The sequence below is a fragment of the Fistularia commersonii genome, chromosome 5 (genome assembly GCF_037954325.1).
Source record: "Fistularia commersonii isolate RoL2024-O1a breed Wild chromosome 5, RoL_Fcom_v1.0, whole genome shotgun sequence".
In the NCBI taxonomy this organism is placed as follows: domain Eukaryota; kingdom Metazoa; phylum Chordata; class Actinopteri; order Syngnathiformes; family Fistulariidae; genus Fistularia; species Fistularia commersonii.
The window spans coordinates 7,438,649-7,464,104 of record NC_141288.1 but is presented as its reverse complement, the minus strand read 5'-3'; the positions used below and the strand labels follow the sequence as shown (position 1 = coordinate 7,464,104).

General features: G+C 39.5%; 1 protein-coding gene across 5 annotated transcripts in view; it reads left to right on the top strand.

Annotated features, from left to right (window-relative positions):
- The window catches only part of sox5 (SRY-box transcription factor 5), an 89,224-nt gene that overhangs the window by 14,242 nt on the left and 49,526 nt on the right, over window positions 1–25,456 (top strand). For all 5 annotated transcript variants that reach the window (XM_086146673.1, XM_086146669.1, XM_086146668.1 and 2 more), the window contains exon 3: window positions 3,529–3,751. In XM_086146673.1, coding sequence (XP_086002799.1) covers window positions 3,529–3,751 — 223 coding nt within the window. The remainder of the gene's footprint in view (window positions 1–3,528; window positions 3,752–25,456) is intronic.

Sequence of the window (25,456 nt, the reverse complement as noted above, 5' to 3'; positions counted from 1 at the left end):
GTGCATATAAATACATATATGCAGGCACTCACAAATTTAAACAAACACACACCTACAGGCTATGTGCATTTGCAGTGTCAAACATACACGCTGGAATGGTAAAACCTGCTCATATACTTTCTCAGAAAACGACATAGCAATTACGCAATCCAAAGTTTTGCTTGTACTTTCGAATTAATTCTTGCTGATGAGAAAAGTTCTAAAAGTATAGAAACATTGTTTAAGAATCAACAGTTTGTATTGATCCTTCTTTTAGCCATCCGTCTTGTGTTATTGTGTGTGCGTGTGTGTGTCTGTGTGTAAAATTTCTAAAATTTCCAGTGTGTATTATACCATGGGGGATTGATAGGTTTGAAAAACTGTTTTCGTCATCTTTGGGAAAGAGAGACATAGAGAGAGAGTCAATAGCTGTAATGTACAAGCTATTACTTAGCTAAATCCCTTTTTATTGGGCTATGACCTTCATTATTGTACATAGTTAGTTGCCAGCTCCGTGGTATTTTTTCAACATAGCAAGTAGATTTGACAACCTAACTTCTTTTTTCTCTATGCCACTCTTTCAAAACTCTTCCTTTTACTATGATTGCATTCTATTTGTTTTATTTGTTCATCCTTAGGTGAGAAAGTGAGGGTCTTTTTAAGGAGGCATTGGATTAGATAAATGGGATGTGATAAGTGTGACTGCTGCCTTCATAATGCCTCCTTTCCTATCATTTTTTCTGACTCTCTTTCTGTCAACTTGCTCTCTTACTCATTTCCTCTAATAACATCAACTCTCTTTCCCCATCCTTCGACTGTTTCTTCCTTTGACTTCTAACTAATTTTGCTCTTTATCTCCTTCTGTTTGACTTCATTTGCATCTTGTGCTGGTGATGATGCAACGTGTACTCATAAAGCTGCTCATTTCAAGTGTGATTTTCCCTAATCTGCTGAATAGAAGAGGGCAACATAGGAAAGAAACAAAGAATAATGACGGAAGAAATGTGTGAGCGTTTCGAGTTATCAAGAGGAGAAGAGACAGTTTTTTATGTATTTTCACATTAAAACACAGGTCTTATCCACTAGGTTCAAAAGTAACAAATTGAATCCCGTTGCTAATAATTCTTTTGATTATATACAGACAACTATCACATCTAATTCCTTGTTACCCATCTCCTGTCCATTCATATACTGTAGCTGCAATAATTAGTGAACTATTGATTTGTGTGGCATATCCGGTGTGAAATAGAGTTTCTGATGACTGATAAGGGTTTGTTGAAAAGGGAGATTGTTTGTCCTCTGACAAAGTGATTGAAAATGTCGAAACCCACAGACAGGCTTCATTCTTTTTTTAGTCAGTTTGTTAAGGAGGTGGGTTTTTCATTATTGAGTGAATTTGAATACATAAATAGTAGCGATAATAATAAAAATAATTGTTAGCCTGTCCTCCAGAAATCTTCTAAATCAGGAGTAATTTGGAGTCCACATGACCTCATTATATACTTTAAGTTTGGCATTTAGTTCCACTTCAACCAACAGCCTGCAAGTTAAAGGTTGGAAAAACACTCTCTACCTATATACATGAAAATGATGTCGGCTCAATGTACTTCAGGTCATACATAAGCACACACCTGCATACTGACAAAACAGGCAATGAAAATGTGTGCTGGTATCTCATGTGGCACACGCCACTCTTTATGAGATAAACCATAGAGAAACTGTGTGAAACATTGACCCTCTTGTATACGAAGAGCTGATCTAACTGCCCAATGAACAGAATTAGTTGTTTCTATAATAAAGCCACACCCAAACACGTGTGCCATCTCCTGGGGTGTGTTAAGTCATGTAAAACATTTGGGCATGCTAAAATACCAATGTAAAGAAATGTGTAAATAGAATATGTTCTCTGTCTAAGCTAACAATATGACCCTCAGCATCACTGTTGCTGAGGTGGCATTAGGTCTGTCAAGAAACTTGGTCAAATAAACTGCAGTCTTATTGGGTCAAGGAATAAGATTCTTGAGCTGATGTATTTCTGTTTTGGAACATACATTCACCAACTTTCAGTAGGGTTCTAGCGACACAATTAAAATCAGTCTTGACATCACCTTAGTGTTGAAATGTTCTTATGGCAAATACAAATTTGCTTTTATCTTCGCTTTTATGCAGCTCTTTTCCATGCAGTTTTTATACTATTTACATTTAAATTATGCTACTTTTATCTTCTTGCTGCTGTTGTTGTCACGATTGTTCTTATTATTACTAATAACACATATATATTCACTTGCACATGTTAGCATGGAATAGGTTGAGTAAAATCTTGACAGGTGGATGTACGCTCTGGAAAGGAGAGGAATGAAGGTTAGTTGCAGCAAGACAGAATATTTGTGTGTGAATGAGAGGAACCCAGGTGGAACAGTGAGGCTACAGGGAGTGGAGATCAAGAAGATGGGCGATTTCTGGTTATTGTGGTCAGCAGTCCAGAGCAATGGAGAGTGTGGAAAAAAAAGTGAAGAGACAGGTTCAAGCAGGTTTGAATGGGTGGAGAAAAGTGTCAGGGGTACTATGCGACAGAGGGCTATCAGCCAGAATGAAACGAAAGGTGTACAAGACAGTGGTGAGACCAGAATGTGGTATGGTGTAGAAAGAGTGCGAATGATGAGCTGAGCTGGAGAGCTGGAGGTCACTGGAGATCACAGAGATGAAGATGTTGAGGTTCTCTCCAGGGTATGCCCCCCCTTTTGCCTGATGTCAACTCAGATTAGCCATAGTGCCACCTCTTAGTGCAGGATGAGCAGTATTGACAATGTATGAATGTGTGATTATACTCTATTATAAATCAGGCTATAATCTAGTCTGTTATATACGGAGATAAATGTATATCCCATTAAAAATCCAGACTTTATAACAGACTTTATTTGAAAACATCTCTCGATTGCAGTGCAAGATTCACGAGAGCATTAATGATACACTGCAGCTTAGGATCAAACACAGTTGACTGATTTTATATATTTTGTTATTGTGTTAATTGTTGTTCTGTCTTTTGTGACCTCTTCATAAGCTTTCATCTCTGGGATCATTTGACAGAGCTCAAAAGCTTATTTTCCTGAAATTAAATGACTGGAAATTCAAAACCAACAGTTTGGAAAACAAAATCAGCATAACTGAAACTTTTGCTGTGGTTTTGTGCAGTATCATTGGACTTCTCTCAAAGCTGAGCAGGCAAAGACTTTGTGTGGAGTTTTTTGTTTTTTTCATTTGTTTGTTCTGTTAAGTTTCTCCAAGTCAGTCAAACACAGATTCCCAAAGATGTTAGAGAGAATAATAAGAAATATCTGCCCTAACTTCAGAAAACTGGCTAGGGATGAAAGTTGGCCACACTGGGCGTTTAGTAAGGGAGTTGGAAAGAATAAAGAGAACAAGAGAAGACGAAAAGAAGTGTGATAACAAGTGGGTATGCCAACGCCTCCCTGTGGCCTCTCCTTTATTTTTCTTTAGGTTTATTTATTAATATCTATAAGATTAGCTTTTTATCCATTTCCTCTCCAGGAACAGGAGAACTCTAAGGGGGGCTCCTTAAGTCCTTACACCCAACACAATGCTACCTCACCTAACAAGGAAGAAGCTGGAGGAGGTGGACGGCCTAACAGTGATGGAGGCTCGGCCATAGGCACCTTAGGGACCCCTGATAGACGCAAAGGGAGCCTGGCAGATGTAGTGGACACACTGAAACAACGCAAGATGGAGGAGATGATCAAGAATGAGCCAGAAGGTTAGTGGTGAAAGCAGTTACTACTCATGACTGTGCTTCACTGCTTTTGTCACAGTTTTTTTTTCTCACTATTTTGCTTTCTCTATTATGTTATGATCCCAACCTATTTCACACAAAAAGGTAAGTGTTTCATTTTCAAGGTTACTAACAGACAGATCAACTGTTTGACTCCACTATGCTCCAGAATTTATATATTTGTCACAACCTACCAAATCTTGTTCTTGTTCCAGTGTGCATGTCTTAGTGTGTGAAAAAATTGACATCATTGTTTTGGTTGACTCATTTACATTTTAAATGTTAAAAAATGTTGTAATTTATCTTGGTAACTACAAAAGATTGTATACTTTTTGCTAAAGGCCTACATTAGAATTTCTCAGGGATACATGGCTTTGACTAGACTTGCATTTTATTCTCAAATCAACTCCTGGGCTATCAGTTGGACCCAAGAAAAAAAGAGATGCAGTTATCCTACATTCCATTTAGCATAGGCTGGGTCTTAAGTGACAATCAGGTGCAAGGGGTAATGATCATGTGATAATGATACACCAACAGATTGTGTAAATAAAATTATTCGATAAATCTTTTGTGCTGGAGAGAAACACGATGCTATGCGTGATGGTACTCAATCATGCCAAAATACATTCAATCATTAAGCCCTCAAAACTTTTTTTTTTGAGCATTGTTGTTTGTAGCAGTGTAACTGACAAGGCAAAAATGTTATAGAAACATTATAGAAAATAATGAATTTATCTTGAAAAATATGCATGTATATTATGTGTATTTGTAATCTGTCCCTCCTTGGCCATCTCCAGGCTTTTGCTCCAGACAGGGATGCACTAAACGATTTTTCTAGGCTTTTCTGTGTGGTTTTCAAAATTGTCAAGACTACTGCTCAGTGCTTGATGTTTTTTGCATTTATTTTTGTTTTCAATTCCAGACAATAGAGTGGCCTTTTGTTGCACATTTTACAGGAAAGGGGAAAAAATCAAAAAAAAAAAAAATGGTAGTTGAGCTGAGCCGTAATTGAAGTGTGTTTTGGGTTGCTCATTGCTTCACTGGACCTTATGAACTGTCTCTAACATAATGGATCTTTATGAGTCATCCATGGCAGAGTTTTAGAGAGGGATGAGTATGTAGTAAAAGAGAAGAGGAACAAAATTATGGGTGTAGAAAGGAGAAAAAAGGGAAAGTGAAGAAGTGTGATATAGTGGTGCCTTCTTAATATACACCCCACTGTGTTTCAGTGTACCACCTCAAAGCATCATCTAAGTTATGTTCAAATGAAATGTGCCACCAAAAGACCTGAGTGTCTGAAGACCAAGAATACACTCTTGTATGCTTAGGCACAAAACCCCATACCAAGCAATATATAAAGGACTAAAGAAAAGTGAGCCAGTGAAGAAAGGGTAGATGAGAAGAGATGAAGAGTGGCAGAAGGAAACAGGGGTTGGGGGTGGGGGGCTTATGGGACATGACATACAAATCCCTCTCTGTGCCTTTCTTGCTATTGTGGCTATATGGCTCACAAAGGCCATTAGTAGCAGACAGCAGGTTTGAATAAAATTTGAATAAAGGCTTGAAATCTTTGAAAATGACTTAGTGTTTTCTTGGCAGATCAATAGAAAACAATCATACAGAAACATACAAAGGGTAGAATAGTAAGGGGAAATGAGAAAAAGTGATCCAAAAGACAAATTGGTCACTACAATAAACATGTTGAACACATGGGACACATGGAGAAAATTTTGAGGATGCAGGCCAATAGCACAAGAATCCTTGCACACAAACACATGAAGCGCACACACACACACACACACACACACACACACACACACACACACACACACACACACACACACACACACATAAACACTGAGCACTTGTTGCCCCCTATAGCCTGAACTTGAATGATCTTTCACAAGTAGACCGTTCTCCTCAGTAATCTCCTGTCTTGCTCCATAGGCCACACGCTGCCTTTAAGGTATACTTAAACAGAGATTCATGAAGCTGTACATGTATGCGTATGCCATATAGACTTGCACATGCACACACATATAGTATAGCTATGCAATTACTTTTATAAATCTATGGAAGAATGCAATGATGGGCCCTTGATATATGTTTTATTTATTTTCTTTCTTTTTACCAGGAGTCCAGTGGGGAGTCAGCTAAGCAATTAGCTTATCTGTTACCCCTGCTGTTCATACATACATTTATACTCTGGTGACACCTGTTGAAGCCAGTTTTAGAATCAGCTGTAAAAAGAGAAAAGGAACCCGGTGGTGCTCACAGGTAGAAAGACAGAGAGAAAAAATAGAAAGAATAGCAGCTTAAACAAGACAGAGTGATTCATTCATTCTGCGCCATTTGCATTTAACAAAAGCTAAATAGGAGAAGAGTTATTGGGGAACATTAGAAGGTATACATACAATACACTCACACACGCCCCCCCAAAAAAATCACACAAAAACACACATGCATGAAAAGCTATAAGCTATGAATATATGAATACAGGAGTTGTTCATCATGGTCTAGTAGCCTAAAATTAGAGGAATCAACATGCTGCGTGGCAAGTGGAAGTTAATTTGCTTGTGGGAAATTGTGCATCTGTTGACAACACTGGGTACTCCTTAAATAATGATCAGCAGATGAAGCTTTAAAAGGTATTTACCCCCCATGATGTTTATCTTGAACTGTGGAACCATACTTTCTTGCTGTGTTAAAAGGGTGGGAGAGGCACCTTTACTTTATGACTAGGAGAGAACAGCAGAGAAGATACAGACTCAGTTTACAGTTTACAGCCGTGCCCAAAACCATAAGGTCAATCAGAATGGTGTTTTTATGGCTGAATTTCCTTCTTGCTTCACACTGCTCCAAGGCACCAGTTTCCCTACTAACAATGCCAACTTAGTGACACACACACACACACACACACACACAAGCACACACACACACACAGACACACACAAACAGAAAGCCATTGCACTTCACCCATTTTCAAGGCAGGGACAGATCTTAGGGCTTGCTTTTAGAAAGCACTGAGGCATTTTATAGGACAGCACTTAGGCGAGTCCATTGTGCCCAACAAGCACACATTGGCTGGAACTCCCTCACGCCTCCATACACTCCAATGAGGTGACAATTGAAAGGGTGGATACATTTAGCTGAGAATAAGGAATGAGCAAAAGACTGAGGAAAAAAAGCCAGAAAAAGTGGTTGGATTGAGCCAGTCTTTTATTCATCCATCCATCAGTTCACCCCCATCTCAGTGTACTTCATCCTTCCACTGCTCCAACATCAGCAGGTGATGTCAAACACACCCGTGCAACGCATAACATTGATGTTTGAAATACCCATGGAGGAACTAAAAGAACAAATATACACAGAAGCTGCTTCACAGCTGTAGCATTGAGTTGGGTAGAAATCTGGATATTAGTTGGATGCATACAGTACATGAAAACAAAGAATCTCACAATCTCATAATCATTTCTCTCAACCAGAGGAATCTGAAATTCCTTACAGTAAATAAAGAATGATATCATGGAGTATGAAACTACTCCTGTCCAGTCAACTTAAACTATGTCAATTACAAAGAGCACTTTTAAGAGGTTCTAGTGGACTACAAGTACAAGTACAAGTACAATTTGCTGCTGGCCATCAGATCATCTTATTTTTTTTATCGTCTTGCACACCATGCACATTTTTAATTTAATAAATTAGCATCTGCATTTTGCATTGCATTACTTAAGTACTAAGGCCAAGAGGTCATAAATCAGCCAAGAGTTCTATCTACTTTGACCTAAACATAGTTTAATTGTCATTTATGTATGTACAATTTGTGTGTGTTGTCTGATGACAAGGAAGGCAGAAGTTATATTTTATTGGTTTATGAATTGATTATTTGGATGTTTAGGTCTATATTTGTGTAAATTTGATTGCAGTACACAAAGGGTTCCTGCCACAAATAATTTGCAGTTACCTGTGTTCGGTTATCAATAATTCACTGTAACTGAACACTGCATCTTACAACCAAATCAGTGGAGACCAGGATTGAACATCTCTTATTAACTGTCTGCATTTGTTTTTCTTTCCTCTTCTATCATCTACATTCTCCCTTTTATATAGAAAGATAGATATCATTTTTGCTGTTTCAAAATGGATAATACTTATATTGTCCTTGATTCCTTTTTTGGTGAAGAAGTGCTAACTTGTTTCATTTACGAACTTACCTTTGTAAGAAGAATTGGTGAGTTAATCCACAATTTCAATATCTTCTAATTTTTTCAGTGCTGAGGGTGATTTTCAATCAAATTCTGTTTCCACTATTACATTGTGGGGGTGGTGTCATGGATTGTCTTATAGATGTAGTTTACTGAACTAGATGTTATTGATTGCAGTGGAAGAAGAGTTGTGTGAAAATCATTATAGTGGAAACTCCACCAGCAAACCAGACCAGTAATTCTCAGCAGTATCTTTTCCCCATATTCATGAGATACTCAGGGAAAAAAAAAAAACTTTTGCTTATAACAAAATATCAGTTTTAGACATTGAAAACCATATTTGGCACAACTTGCATCATGAACTATGCAGGTTTCAGCAGTTCCAGAGACGCACTGTGTAATCTACATATGGTTCTGTACAATGTAGCACAATCATCTTAGCACAGTTTGACATCGTAGTTGCAAGTCTGTAGTCTTGCTTTCCTATATCATTAAACTCTTGGATTTCTGTAAAGCAGTTTATGTACAGTCATTACCATCTTATTGCATATCAGGTAGTGCATTTCCACCTAATTTTAGGAATTAAAGTTCAAGGAATGTCTTCTTCATTCTCTAGTTACCTAGCCCCTCTTCACCGGAAAGATCCTCCAATCTCAATGTGGGGGGCGGACAGCAGCTCTGTTTAAAAATGGGCTTAAAACCATTCTTTTTGACAAAGCCCAAGGTTAGAGCTAGGCTAGACCCTTACTTGCTGAGGGATATCCCATGATTCACTTCTCTCATTCCTCCCACACTTTTTATCCTGCATGCACGAACAGTATGTCCCTTCATCAGTGCTTTGCACTTCTCCAGAGTCTCTTGGCTCACTCATTTCACAGGTTCCCAGGGGGCGTGGCTTGATCCACTGCAGCAATCCTGCCAGACGACGATCATTGTTTCATGAATATTTAAGCCATTATTGTATCATGTCACAAGGACTGTGTAGCTGTTAGCGCTGCTGTTGTTTATTAGGACAAGATCATTTGTGTCTGGGTCTCCCTACACTCATACCACCCCTGACTCTTATCACAGTCTTGCTTTGTAACTGCCGTCCTTGCACGCTTTCTCCTTATCTACCCCAACCAGTTGAGACAGAAGGCTGTCCTACAAAGCTTGGATCTGTCCAAGGTTCCTGCCCAGTTAAGGGCAGTTTTTCTTTGCTACTGTCACCAAATGCTTACTCATGGGGGATGTTGGGTTTCCTGTAAATAATTGAAAGGGTGTGGTTCAGATCTTTCGACATTTAAAGTGCCGCAAGACAACTCCGTAAAAATAAAATCTGACTTGACGAGTTCTGCGTAAAGTTGAATATAATTTGTGAGTGCAATACTTTGGTATAAAGTTTGTCAACTGTCAAAGAAATCAGTCATACAGTCAGCTCGTCACACAGTTGTGTAGCTCGTCAAAAACCCATTCAGTCGACCAGGGAGAAATCACCCACAAGTGTTGTCAGCAAGTCACTGTGTCAATCTTTGAATCCACAGGGTCATCATGAATTAACCCGTGGCCTACTGGTCAGAGGGTGTGTCCTGCAAATGGAGTGTTGGTGTCTATGTTGTCAGCTTCAGGAGTCATGACCCTGAGCTCTATATAATCCTCAGCCTTATTTGAGCCAGATGTTAAGAGACAAGCATCTCTAGGTCTGCCCTTACCACCCCCACCCTCTGCTGCACTGCCAGCACTGTACACTTTCCTTGGCTCTGCTTGGCAAACAAAGTGGCCATTAGTAGCCAGTCATTTTTGTCTCAGTCCTCACATGAATTGCCCCCCCATCTCTCCTCTCGTGAACTATCCCCTTTTTCTCCCAGTGGGACCCTTCCATTCATCCATTCATTTGGCCCTGACCCTTGTTTCTTCCCTCCCTCCTTGTTTGGCCCGCTGTTCCTTTCCACTTTGTTGGGGGGAAAGAGCTATTTGTATGCTGTGAAATATTGCCTCCCTTATATTATTTCTTTTACACCCTATCTTCTTTTCATACCTCACCCCTTGCATCTCATTCTTTCCTTCCCATCCCTCTTCTGCTTTTCTGTTGCAATCACCCTTTTTACCTGCATCTAATCACTCAACCTTGCATCTTTTCACTGCTTTCCCCTCCAACTCTCTTCTTCCCTCCCTTTACCCCTGCCTCTTCCTCGGCTGGGCCCAGGAGCAGTGAACAGGTGTTGTCTCCTTTTGATTTGGGTGCGTTCAGATTAATGTTGTCAGCTCAGCTGTTAAAACAACTGCCACAGCCAGATGTCAGTCAGTTTTGGGTTGAATTTGTCACCCACACACACAACCACACATATTCAAAACATCTAAACAAACTAAGAAGCAATCGTGTGAAAACATGGTGATGTGAACAATGCCCACAAAATGCCCACAAAAACCAAAGGGGCTCATTATGGTACTGATAAAGCAAATCAGCTGCTCTATGCCAGTCTTGTTTGTTGCCTCATTATTAGTTTCTGTTGCATTCTCAAAAACATGGCAATCTTTAGGTATGACATGATACAAAGTGATCTTTAATACAGTCATTTTTACTATCCACTGACCGAGGCAGCTGAAGTAATTTTCTAAAGTAACTGATTGCCCCCAAATTTTTATTTATTTTTTCATTATTTTTCCAGATATTTTTTGGAAAATGTTTACATCCGGGTGGTTTACAAATATTTGTTGAAATAGCTTCAAGTGTACTGTTATCTTAATTCTTATTCCTACACAAGTTGATTGCGGAAGTCCTTCTAGACATGAGTGTTTTGAGGACTAAATTATTTTACCACCAAGTTGTGACACTCATTTGTAGTCACATGTAAAGCAATTTGGAAATTATTCATCTCTGAATTCAGTCACTACATTTCATATTTATATGTTGACCTGCACCAAATTAATAATGTGTAAGTGCATTTACTCTCAACCCCTTGGAGGTAATTTCCATTTGGAAAAATAAGACGTTTTCCACGAGGGAGACAAAGTATATTCAATTTATTTTATACACTCTAATGTATTTTTTGAACATACAAGTATTAAAAAAAAAAAAAAAAAAAAAACATCCACAAAAGTTGAAATTCAAAGAATGTTGTCATTATACTATGACATTTCTGAAAATAGTTCTATTTTTCTGGAATTAAACCTTTTCTTACAGTCTCATGGACCTAATGACCTTAATATTGGACTGTATTCATGAAAATTTTGCACTATTTTGTCTTTTGAATGAAGACAAGACAAATTACTGACTTGATTTCATCATCTGATGTTTAATACAGTCTTATCACAGTATTGTTTCTTCAAATATGTATTCTATATTGAGTCAATTTTTAATATTGCTGTTACATTTGGCTTGCAATTCTAAAGCAACACAATTTTTGCTCTTGCCCCCCAGTCACCAACCTTTTTCAGCTCAACATATCTCTGTCTGTACCCTCTTTTTTGGTTTCTTCAGAATATTCGTTTTACCCAGCCAACACATAAATAACTCATCAATAAATACTTACTCTTCCCCTTCCTTAAGGCTTAATTGCACCTTATATTAAAGAGGTCATTATGCATACATGTGAGCTGTGAGAGTTTGTGTTGATGTTATGGCCAAGGTTATAATACCCTACTGAAGTCCCCAGTCTCCATTGAGCCAAATATTGTTAAGAGAATTACCCACTCAGAGTCATGGGTGTCTTGTCAAGGAGTAGCTAAGGAGGAGTAAGGATGGTTTAAACCAGGCAGAATGTTCTGAAAGATACGGAATATGGTTTCATCATTATTTGTCTTTGTCTATGATTTGTTTAATAAAACAGAGTCATTATATTTTACATAACATGGTTTGTGTATAATTATAAGTAAAGACTGAAACCTGTGAGGGCTTTTTGTAATGTATTAATTTAGAAACAGTCACATTCAATCATAAAATTTAGAAATCAGTCAAATTGAGGGGTCATCCATGTGGTTTCAGTTGTGATTTTGAAATGCTTGGTCAATAAACCAGCAATGGGTATAATATTTAACTGAAGCACATGGCCTTATATTGTATTGTTTTGCTTGTTCACTTAGAATTTATAAAATTACTGTTGTCAAAATGATGATTTGGTTTCTTATTTGGTCTTAAACCTAAGGCACTAAAATCTATCGTTGATACAATATACAAAACATTTACAAAGAGAAAAAAAAAACTAAAATTGAAAATTTGTAATCTTCTAATATTTGTAGTATCCTTTTCTTTCTTCCTATAATCTACATTTTCTGTCTACAGATGTACACCTGTTTCAATGTGCTGCATCAGCCACTGCTGATGAAAACATATAAATGTTTTTATATAAATTTATTTATTTTAACCATCCGAACAAAAGGTCTTGCAGGGGAAACATTGTGAGTTGAAAAAAGGTTTACAGATGAGGCACAGACAACCATGAGAACACACATACTTGTCAGCAGAGCATTCCAGTACTGTTTGCCCTGTTGTTGCCATTGGTCTAATGGCTCTCACATGTCTGTCGCCCTATCTTTGAGCAGCACACAGGACAATGTAGGCTTTTCTTAAGAGTTTACAATGCAGTGTCTCGGACCAAACAACACACAGATGGAACAAACATTCACACATTTAGATGAAAGACAGAAAGAAAAAAGACTGATATCCAGATTCAAAGAGACATAAACAGACTGAGCATGGACACTTCACTGTATATTTTTGAGTCACCGTAGGTATGTTTATGACTGTGTGCGCTTGTGTGTGTGTGTGCACTTGTGTGTGAGTGTGTCTGTGTGCGTGCGTGCGCATGTCTGTTTATATCTCTTTGTGCCTGTCAACAGTGTTTGGATAACTGGCATTGGTTGGTCTGGCCCTCACTCTCCAGTAAAGCAAAGGGACTCTAAAGCCAAACCAGCAGTCAGTCAAACTACTGATATGTAGACATAAAGCATCAGAAAAAAAGCCTTAACAGAAACAAACATGCTAAGGCTCCTTTTTAAAAACTGGAAATTGTTTAATATGTTAAGTAGTATATGTGTGTTTGGAGTGTCTTACTGCTCTGTCTCTACAATTGCTTTGACAGGCGGACAAAAAATGTCAAAACTCGTAATAGAAAAAGCAATGCTATGAGGGAGTGTGTGTGGGCAACATGAATGCACACACGTACGCATAGACATTTGTGTATTCCCCGTCTCTCTCGTAGTGAGGTCTATTCCTTTCCAAACACATCAGGTCCAATGCACAATCTCCGCTTTTGTTGTCAAGTCAAAATTATGCAATAAAACAGTGCAGTGACAATGATAGCCTGGGGCCCATTGCAGTAACAGAGACACACCATGCTTGTGTGCATGTTTGCATGCATTTGTGGTTGGGTATGTGTATGTCTTTGAGTAAACTAGTGACAAGAACACTAAACAGGGTTATTGCCATGAGACATATTGTAAGTGTCATTTTCCATTACAGCGAACTTTGCCACTGTATAAGACACTGAGACACATATGGATGCACACACTCATGAATGCACGAATGCACGTATACACACAGGCTTAAAAGTCAAAGACACACTGATGTACATGCCTTGCCTTAGTTTGACTGTGAGAGATGTACATGCATTAAAGATGTCTTTCCAGACAATTCAACTACCATTAATTACCATCTATTAAGTGAGCAGAATTTCAACATGTTTTCAATTTTATATCTTAAGAAGGGAACTGATTGATTGAGTTGAGTGAAGTACTATTGGTTAATATCTACTTGATTTTGATTAGTATTGGTTTACATTGTATCTTACACCACATACTTAATTTTCTAACATGCCAAGTTTGCATGTAGACCTCAGACCACTCTACATTTCACAGTCATTCTTGCTCATTTACCTGGTTTGCTTGTTCACATTATACGTTTTGCCTGTTTCAAAACTTACCTTTACCTTTAAATCATATTGAGTGACGACACTATATGCATGCATGCATGTGGATATATGTATCTATGTGTGTATCTATATATACGTCTGAATGCCCACTAAGCAGGCCGTCATAAGGTAATTTATAGGTAGCAGGTCTTTTACATTTGGTTTCTCCAGAATGGGATCACCACTTAATCTTATGTACAGTCGTTAATACATTTATGTAATACTTAAAATTATAATTATCGTTGCAGTTACAGCAGCAAGTGGAAATTACTGATTTTCTATGTGTTACAATTCTCACTTGCTTTCAAGAAAATAGCATTTAAATTCTGTGGCTTCTTTCTCCAGATCATTACAAAAATGGCATGCAACAGAGGGGAGGGAAGAACATACACACAGTCAAACACACAAGAAAAAATTAGACAGCAAGCAAAGTTTTTCTGTGACTTTCTCAAATGTCGCTCCAGATTTTGCCCTTCATCGTTCTTTCACAATGTCGTGCCCTCTCCGCTGCTATTTCTGACTGCCAGTGTGTGGATCTGGCTTGCTGAAATTTCATGCCAGTATAAAAATTGGCTCAGGTTTTGGTTCAAATCAAATTGGACATAAGCACCCACAACACCATCTGTTAGGGAAAGGGAGTGAAGTGAAGGGCAGAACTCTGCATTCAGATAAAGGGATTTTCAATTGATTAAATGTTGACTGACACCCTTGTAAATTTTTGCTTTATATGCTGTGGCCTGTTCATATAGCAGCACATTTAATGGATGGTAATGATTTCTATACAATGCCAAAGAAACAAAACATTCCTTTTTTGTTTTTTATTTAATAGTTTCTCTTGCATTTGTGATTAAAGCAAAAAATCTGTGTTACACTTCAGAGTTCCATCCCCGGTTACTTTTAAGGGGTTCCTGCTAGTTATATAATTTGGATTTCCTTTAGCAGGGGTGTTGCTTCATGCCTCAAAACTTGTTTAAAGACCCTTCTGTGACTACCATAGTTCTTCAGGGGAGGATCACATGCCCTTTATTGCTACATAAGGAAAAAAATTACTATTCTTCGTATGGTGACATCACAAGTTGATGTCATCAAACAACGTGTGGGACAATATGACAGACTTTTTAAACTTGATTTAAGAGGTTGCGATTGTGTGCTGTGTCGTTAGTTAGTTAGTTAGTTAGTTAGTTAGTTAGTTAGTTAGTTAGTTAGTTAGTTAGTTAGTTAGTTAGTAACAACTGAATTTGAGTGGCATTCAATGACAGGTGAATTTGGAAGTTGATCCTGGGACCTAAGACTGAGGCTAATAAACAACTAAGGCCAAAACACACCTACACACAGACACACACACAGATATGTATGTATTCTGTGTTTCTCACCCTCACCCTATGCTTCCTTTTGGAATGTTGAGAGCAATGGGAAGGGTCTTAAAGTACTAAAGTAGTATATGGAAAGTAGAGTTCAGTGTTTACACATAGGCCTTGCCATTGCAGCAACCGTTGACAAGCGTTGTCCCCCATAACAGCAACCCAGTAATTGGTACTTTAAGCTGCTAACCTTGCAGATTTGGTGATATGAGCTGGACCTTGACAATTTTTTTTTTTTTTTCATGTATCTCATTTCCATATCTCTATTCACTCTCCTTTTAAATAAGACACTGCCCATACTTTGGCATGCATCTCTGTTTTGGAAGAAATTGACAAGATTAAGAAAGAATCAATAAAAAATGTGTCCAATCACATGGCCCTGCTCAACAAAACATGAGTTTCCTATCGAAATATCAGTGTCTTCATTTTGTGACTGAGCAACTTGGCAGTGTCAATATAAGAGGCGAGGACCAGATTGAAAAGAACTGTTGGTGTATGAAGAGGATTTAAATAAATATAGGCTTAAATTGGTCTTATTTTTCTTTTCCATTATAACAACTTAAATATAGTGACTACACAGGATAAATCTTGCAAATTTTCCCCCTTTACTTGTTGGCTGTAAGGGAAGGCCTAGCCTAAATCTGGTTTGAGTCTAAATGTAAAGTCCTAGTTAAATCCACCCTGTTGTACACTACAGTCATGGTCATTTTGTCAAGTATTTCAGCCCTGCTTTTTTCTAATTCTTTGTGTTTCGCTAACCCTGGATGTCAGTTGTTCTTTGTTTAGGATTATAGTCTCAGAGAATATCTACCAATGCTTGTATGATTAATTTTTAATACTGAACCTTATTCAGTTCAGAAGAAGTTGGTGAGAGGAGTGGCATACAACCAACTGGAGTCTTCTCACTGGTGCCAAGGCCCAAGTCAATGTAGAGCCTGTTTTCAGAATGCAAGGGCTGACAACAGGTCCCCAGCCAGGGCCTTTTCCTGTAGCCTCCCCCCCTTGCCTTCACTCGCCTCCTTCACCCTCCCCTTGAGTCTGGTTTGGCACAGAGGCCCCTTTGTTGTGCACCCAAGGGCTTGGGCTCTCCCTCCTATTCCATCTCTTACTCCACCCCCCTCTTGCTTTCCCCTCATACCCCCTTCCTCTACCACATTGTCATTACCATTCCTCCTTTTTCCTACAAGGGTTTCCAGTCCCGACAAATACTATATAATAGGAAAAAATGAAGCTTGTTGCTTGTGGTGACTCAGGAATAAGGGTCTAAGCAAAAGACAGCAAGGAAGGAAGGAACGATGGATGGGGGAGATGGGGGGAGGGGTTAGTTGGCACTGGTTTTGAGGTTGGTTGTAGTGGACTGGACTAAAAATGACTGCTGTCTTGTGTCTCTCTCTGTCTCCATCAATCTTTAAACCAAAAACACATTGTATTCAAAAGTTGGATGAGTATCTATGAACACACACAAACACACTAACACACACACACACACTCCACACTGTTTCCCTTTCTGTCTCTCAGCAGGTGTACAGTGTTTTTTTGGCTTGGACATAGTACAGCAGCTTGACTCTGTTTGAGTCAATGAGTCAAAATAATAGATGATGAATCAAGAGTCATTGTCAGTGCTCCTCCCTCAGCTTTTCCCAGAACCAGTCTCAAATTATCATCTTTCAATTAATTAATAATTTTTTTTCATTTTTCAAGACATCAGATATAAATTTGAGAATATATTAAAAAAAAAATGCATAAGAAGTCTCTAATTTAAGGATTTGTATTTGTTCTTTATTTTTTCATTGGCACACACTCACATTTCTTACAGGCCATGAGCATGCAGACATAAACACACTTTAACCAAGTGGTGAATATTTTCTCTCCTTTCTCTTTAATTGTTTTTTTGTCCCCCAATTTTTATTAATACACACATATACATGATTTTTGAGTCAGCATGTATGTCCAGGCACATGCCTGGGTATGGCAGAACCCTGTATCTCTCAAGCATAGCATGTGGATAATGCTCCTGGATAGTATGGTGCTGGTCAAAGAAATGCTGCTTGCAGTCACCAAGAGGGTAGGACATGGAAACTTCACATATTCATCCTGGATGAACAGAGTTGTGTTAATGTATCTGAAAAATTAACCCCAAGTAAATCAACTTGCAGTGTTGTCAATTATGATGTATTGGTATAGATGTCACCTCTGTCTGTTCTTCTATCACGATTTCAAGTGTCCCTAATTTGGAAAATTTGCCAGTGGCTTCCGAACATTGAGTTTGGGTTTTTGGTCTTTGTCAGCTCAGGGCAGCTTAAGTACTTTGAATGTGGGGATGGGGGGCAGAAACATTGTGTGTTCACCCAAAAAAATGATCCTGTCATTGATAACGGGCAAGTGGTGACATGTGCTTCCTCTGTGGCAGAGGGCACTACTTCAGTTGCACCAGGATGTGTCACTGAACCCATAGCTATCAGTACTACTGTCTTAGCTATGCTCAATGCTGGGGGTTCTGCGCCTTGGACCTTGGGTTTAGTGATTGTAATTTTGGTACCTATTAATGGTGAATCTCATGATAAACAAATGCAATGAGACGCAGGACGTAAAAATGTTTTTTTTTTCCTTGAGATCAGCTGAAGCAGAAATGTTTCATAGTGTTTCAGAATTTATGAATGATTCATCCAATGTGGATAAGGTTGAATTGGGATGTCAGGTATGTGAAGGAGGGGAAATGGAGTATGGTTCTGAGTTCAAACTGCTTCTATTTATTGAAGCACAAAATTGTGCAAATGATTCCTACTCCCTGGTAGACATTAATGACTTTACAGATCGAATCTCCACAAGCCAAAATTTATTTGTATTACTGATCACTTTAGTGACTCAGATAAATTAATGAAATCAGTCAACGTCCTTAAAAAACTGGGAAATTTTGATCCTTTCGATGAGACAAAACAATACCATTTAAAGAGATACATCACACTTCTAAGTAAGTCAATGAATGGCAAACCTGTTAAATGGACTCTGAAGAAACATGAGAATTTACATGTTTTTCTTCCTCTTGCTGTTTGTTTCCTTTTTTGTCATCTGTTTTCCTGTCTGTGTGTCCTTTATGTGCAAAAAATTTCAGAGCCACCTGTTTTTTCTTAGGAGGGGGGGGCAGATTAAACTGAGTGATAATTCTGTCATTTGCTGTCAGAGAAAGCTAGAAGTATTTTTTTGCAAACACAGTTCAGCAGGTTGAAATGGACTGGGGCTCATGGTGGGCAGGATCACACTTCTGAAGCAATTTAACCAACTTGACCACAGGTATAGTGAGGACTCATGCACTTTCTATACTTGTTTTTTTAGGGGTTGTGGACTATGACTATAAGAGCAGGAAATATCTGCTGTGGGAACTTCCCCAACTCAGCCAAACTGTCCTAGACGAAAAACTGACCTTTGCAGAACTTTCCACTGCTGTTAAGCAGATGGCTTCAAGCTAATCATTGGGATACAATAGAGTCCCTTTGGACCTCCTGTGAACTTGTTTTAAACATTTTTGGAACATCAATGGTCTTGACCTCCATGCTGTGTTAATGAACTGCAGTCAAACAGACTCCCTACCAAGCTTATGCCAAAGAGCAGTTCTTTCTCCTCTGAAGACAGGTGATTTGGCTATGCTTGAAAGGTGGTGCCCTATATCCTCACTCTGCACTAACAATATAATTATCAAACAGGCTGAAGGAGGTGCTTGCAATCATCATAGAGATCAAGAGCTATTGTGTGATCCACTGGTTAATAATGGACAAAATATTTCTTACAAGGAATGTTTTTGATGTGTGTGATATTGCTTTAGATACAGAAAAGGCTTTTGATAGAATTGACCTCATGTATTTGTTTTCCAGGGTGAAAACGGGTACAGCCAATTGCTCTTCAGCAAGGAATAAGACAAGCCTGCCACTTCTCAGGACAGCTCAGTGCTTTGGGTAGCTCCATGGCTTCTCTTCTCTTCTCTCTTTCTCTTTTCCCTGTACAATGGAATTCTTACTTTTCCAACTACAGTGCATCTAGATATATGTGGCAGATAAATAAAGAATAATAAACATATTTTGATTATAGTGCAGGGAAATGCAAGCAGCACAGGGAACAGTAAACTCACACAACAATGTAAACATTTGTTGTTCGGCGTTTCACAGAAGTTTGGCATGGGTAAACTGGGCAAAGATTATGCTCTGCTATTGGGTCAGATGCTGCCTGCTTGGCTCAATTAGGGGAGGGATGGTTTTAAGGTGTTTAGGGCTAAGCCTCTCGCCTACAGAACCTGGGAGCGAGAGTACGACAAAGTATGTGGTTTGTTGTCAAGGATGAGGTGGTTTCTACACCAATTTTTTTCCTAAGAAGAGTGCTGTCATCGATAATCTGGTTGCTTAGAATATCTGGTACAAGCTTGTCACATTTTTACCGTCAAATGGGGATATTATTCGGGGATACCCAGAGGAAAATCTTGGAATTCTTCTGATTGGAAAAACATTTGACCTGAGCAGCAAAGGGAAGTCAAGGCCTGACATTTGAAGTAATGTCATCTTCTTCTCCCTCTTTTCCCTACAGGGGTTGCCACAACTATTCAACCTTCTCCATCTAACCCTATTCTCTGTATCCTCCTCTCTCACACCAACTACCTTCATATCCTCTCTCACTACGTTCATAAATCTTCTCTTTGGTCTTCCTCAAGACCTCTTGGCTGGTATCTCCAATTCCAGCATCCGTCTACCAATATATTCACTATCCCTTCTCTGCACATGACCGAAACATCTCAGTCTGGCTTGTCTGACCTTTTCCCCAAAGCATCTAACATATGCTGTCCCTCTAATGGACTCATTTATGATCCTATCCACCCTCGTCACTCCCAAAGAGAATCTCAACATCTTCATCACTGCAACCTCCTGCTCTGCTTCCTGTATTTTCATCATTGTCACTGTTTCTACACCATACATCGCTGGTCACACCACTGTCTTGTACACCTTTTCTTTCATTTTGGCTGATAGTCTTTTCTCCACTGATTCCAACCTGCTTGGACCAGTTTCTTTACCTCTTTTCCACACTCTGTTGCTTTAGACTGTTGACCTGTACATGTACAAGTACATGAAATCGTCCATCTTCTTGATCTCCTCTCCCTGAAGCCTCACTATTCCACCCGGGTTCCTCACATTCATACACATATATTCTATCCTGCTGTGAATAACCTTCATTCCTCTCCTTTCCAGCGCAAACCTCGACCTCACAAGATTTTCCTCAACCTGTTAACTGGTCTCACTACAGATCACAATTTCTTCTGCAAACATCATTGTCCATGAAGATTCCTGTCAAACCTTGTCTGTCAGCCTGTCCATTACCACTTCAAACTAGAAGGGGATCAGAGCTGATCCCTGATGCAGTCCCACCTCCACCTTGAACTTCTCTGTTACACCTACAGTGAACCTCACCACTGTCCCACAGCTAGCATACGTGTCCTGCACCAGTCTAATACACTTCTCTGCCATTCCACACTTCCTCACACAATACCGTAATATGACTCGGCACCCTGTCGGATGCTTTTTCTAGGTCTACAAAGTCACAATACAGCTCCCGCTGACCTCATCTGTATTTCGCTATAAGCATTCTAAAAAGCAAATACTGCATCTGTAGTACTCTTTCTTGACATCAAGCCATACTGCTGCTCACAAATGCTGTTTCTGCTCTCAGTCTAGTTTCCACTACTCTTTTCCATAACGTCATTGTCTGGCTCATCAACTTCATCCCTCTTTAGTTACCGCAATTCTGCACATCTCCCTTATCCTTAAAAAATTGGCACAATCACACTTCTCCATTCCTCAGGCATCTTCTCACTTTCTAAGATCCTGTTGAATAATCTAAACTCTACTGCTGCCTCTCTTAGACATTTCTATACCTCTGCAGGTATATCATCAGGACCAACTGCCTTTCTAATCTTCATCCTTTTCAATGCCTTCCTCACTTCACTTTACTAATCTCTGTTACTTTAATAGCCACCTCTTCTACCCTTTGCTCTCTTTCATTTTCCTCATTCATCTGCCCTTCAAAGCCCTCCTTCCATCTTCCCATCACTCTTCTAGCATCTGTCAATACATTTCTGTCTCCTTAAACACCTGGACCTGCTGCACATCATTTCCATCTCTATCTCTCCTCTTTCTACCCTGCATCAATATTTCACTCCATTCTTAGTGTTCAACCAAGCATACAAGTCCTCATACGTCCTTTATTTGGCCATTGCTACCTTTACTTTAACTCTGTGCTGCATCTCCCTGTACTTCTGTCTATTATCTTCAGTTCCCTCCATGTCCCACTTCTCTGCTAAGCTCTTTCGCAATATATTCTTCTATGCTTCTTCATTCCAACACCTGGTCTCCTTATCTACTTTTCTTCCAAATTAAACACCAAATACTCTCCTAAGTGTCTCCCTGATCACATTATCTATAGTTGCCCAGTCATCTGGAAGACCCCTGTAACCACCCAGAGCCCTTCTGAACTCCTCCCTGAAAATCATACAACACTCCTCCCTTTTCAGCTCCCAAAACTTCATTCACCGCTGCTCATCTTTTGCCCTCTTTATCTTTCTAGTCACCAGAGTCATCCTACAAACCACCATCCTATACTGTTTGGCTACACACTCATCTAACCACTTCTTTGCAGTCACTGATCGCCTTCAGATTACCTCATCTGTACAAAATGTAGTCTACCTGCATGCTCCTACCTCCGCTCTTATAAGTTACCCTATGTTCCTGTCTTTTCTGAAAAAGTATTCACAACAGCCATTTCCATCTTTTCTGCAAAGTCTACCACCATCTGTCCCTCTGCGTTTTATATCTTGTATACCAAATTTGCTCATCACTTCTTCATCCCCTCTATTGCCTTAACCACAATGTCCATTGAAGTCTGCACCAATTACCACTCTCTCATTTCTGGGGATATTCTGCATCACTTCATCTAACTCATTCCAGAACTTCTCCTTCTCTTCTAACTCACATCCCACCTCCAGGGCATCTCAACTAACAACATTGAGCATCACACCTTCAATTTCCAGCTTCAAACTCATAAGTCTATCCGACATTCTTTTCAACTCGGCAACGTTCCTAAAAAACTCCTCCTTCAGTGTAACTCCTACTCCATTTCTCTTGTCAGTATCATGATAGTACAATTGAAAGCCTGCTCCTAAGCTTCTAGCCTTACTAGCTTTCCACCTGGTCTTCTGGGCACACAGTATATTCACCTTCCTTCTCTGCATCATGTCAACCAACTCTCTACCTTTTCCTGTCATTGTCCCAATAAGTCCCTACTCTCAGTCCAAGGCTCTTTCTTTTTCTCTTATCTCTTTACCTCCAACACACCTTTCTCCTCTCCTTCTTCAACCCACAGTCGCCCAATTTCCACTGGTACCCTGTAGGTTATCGGCTCAATTGGCGGTCGTCGTTAACCCGGGTGGACCGATTCAGTATGAGATTCTTAGGTTCAATTTCAATGTTTGGTTTTGGTACACGTTTTATGCCGTATAACCCTCTTGATGCAACCCTCTGCATTTATCTGGGCTTGGGACCGGCTTAGGGAGAAACTGGCCTGTGCCAAGTGGCTGGCTCAGGGAGAGACCAGCCCATGCCCCCCCAAGGCTGCATTAGACATTTGAAGCCTTTAAACTACAGATTATGAGTGTGGGCCAACCTGGCATGCTACTTTGAATGTGGCTCTGGAGAAGGCTGAATGCTTTTGTCTGGACAGACAACTTCTTTTGATGCAGCCAGTGATTTTGCAGCTCAGTTCTTCCAGCTTAGCATACAGGCTAGTTGATGATGAAACCATGGGCCAGTGGCTGTTTGAAGAACCTTTGTTTTCCAATATTTTTTGAGGTCTCTGTCTTCTTTGTATGGGCCTCAGGTTCACAAAGTTGTGTCACCTGTTGCACTAAAAGAAGCTGGAACGATCACCTCTGTCAGGGTGGTTAAGGGGGTTGTCAAGAATCTGTGCTGCCCTCCTACCCTGTCTTGAAGTTTCCGATGGAACGTTACCACTATGAGTCATTAAGTGAGAGTAGAACTAGAGGTTCCCCTAAACTGACCGTCCTGCCACAGATGTGTCAAGTCCTAAACCTTCAACTTTATCAAGAGTGAATGACTTGAAGTGGTTTAACTTCTTTGGATCAGACATCTCCCTGAAGGAGCACTTGTGAGCCCTGTGTAACCCACCACAGGAAAACTGGATGGGTAACCTCCAATGGAGGATCATGCAGGGGCTATAGCCACAAACAAATTTTGAGCACATCAAGACCCTGGGGTGCCAGGGAGTGTTTTGTTGATACTCTGAAACATTAATTTTGTTTTTTGAATTGGCCAGACTGCAACTGCTGGCTAGCAGTTTCTCCATCTGAGGCTCACCCTTAATGTCCATTTATTTGTCTTTGGTCGGAAGTTTTCCAGAAAAATAAGGTATCAGGTATGTCAATTTTTTTTTTCTGCCTCTGCCAAATTAGCCATTTGACTGACTGGGAAGAGTAAGGATCCGGTGACAATTGTAAAAGCACTGATTAAGACTTGTTTAAAACTGGTATATGATTTCTTTTCATTAACTGACACCCTGGGATATTTTTACTCGGGCTGTGGAAAGCATATTGTGTTCAGGCAACAACAATAGCAAGTTGATGTTCTCTTTTTTTTAGTAGAGCACCTTGCCACTGACATTGAGTTAAAATGAGTATTTTACATTTTCCTTGAATGTTTCTTGTATAATCCCGGTGTTCGAATAAAGGAATGTTTCAAACTCAAAACTCTTCTCTTTTTTTCTTTCCTGTTTTCCGCCCCCTGCATGTTTTCTCCCAATTTTGCCATATACTGCACTATGGAGCCTTTTGGCTTTTATTAATAGTTTAAGTGGCCCTAGCATGTCACAAGGGACAATGGTTGCAGCCCTGTTAATAAATAAAAATAATAACTAGGACTAGAGACAGAGAGGGGATGCAGGGGAAAAAAGAACAGGCAACACTGCCATTTGTCGCTCCCTCTCACTTGTCAAAGCTCTTTGGCTTAAAAGCCCCAGGCATTGTTGAGGGCAAGGGGGCTGGAGGCAGAAATGAGACAGAGGGAGAAAAAGGGAGAGCGAGGTTGCGCCAAGGGCTAATAGCACCTGTTGTGTGATAGTAAGACAGCTGTCATGGGAGAAAATAATGCAGGACAACACTCTTACATCTTCTATCTTTTCATATTTCTTGCCTCACTTTTATTTCCATGAATTATCTATTTCTTGTGTCTATTCAATCTAGTTTTGGTATGCTTTCCTAGCCACAGAAAGCCACAGTGGCTTCTCACAGAACTCACAATGACACAGTGCCTCTGTTAAACATAGACTGGCCACTCATTGTAGTCAAGAAATAAGCTGAATTTCAAATGACAACAGAGAAACAATCCAAGAAAAAAATCAGAAAGAGAAGAAATACCACGAGGTTCCGCGTTGATCTTTTATCATGCATGTTATTAACTGTCCCTATAATATTCAATAGGGCATGCATTTTCTTCTCTTGGGTTTACATTTCCCAGGTGAAGGTTTTCTCTAACTTTCTAAAACGATGTGCATGTGTGTACATTTGTGTGCTCAGGTCTTACTTGGAAAGACTTGTGACATGGTTTACCAAAACACACCAAACTGCCCTCTTGCTTACTTGCATTTTAATTTTTGCGATTGGTTGTATTTGAATGTGGCTATTTTACTAGCAAGATGTTTCATACCAGTAGTATTAAGATTTTTTTCCCCCTAAAAATCCCTTGTCATTCCAGATTATGCCGAAAAAAAAAATCTCAGGATAAACGACCTTTTTCTTGCTGTCAGCAGTTGCTAGTGTATTTTCATCTGTGCAAGCACTGATATACTGGCACATATGTCTTGAGCATGCAGGTATCTGTTTTGTGGCTGTTTGAATTCAAGTGTGTCTGTTTACATTGGCTGACAAGGTTAATCTTCTTGTTCAAAGTGTAAAACCTCTTTCCAAACTAAGAACTTGCATCAAAGTGCAGAAGGCTTACAGTAAATAAAATCCTCCATTTCTCTTTCTGTTTATTGTTGTCACTCTCACCATACTTGGTGTTCTTCTCCAGCTCTAACTGTTTTTTTTTTTCCTTCGTGCTTTGTGATATCAGTTATTTATAATAATAATTATAGTTAGCCATGACTTGCGGGATGCCAATATGTGTGTGCCTCCTGCATAAGTTGTACCAA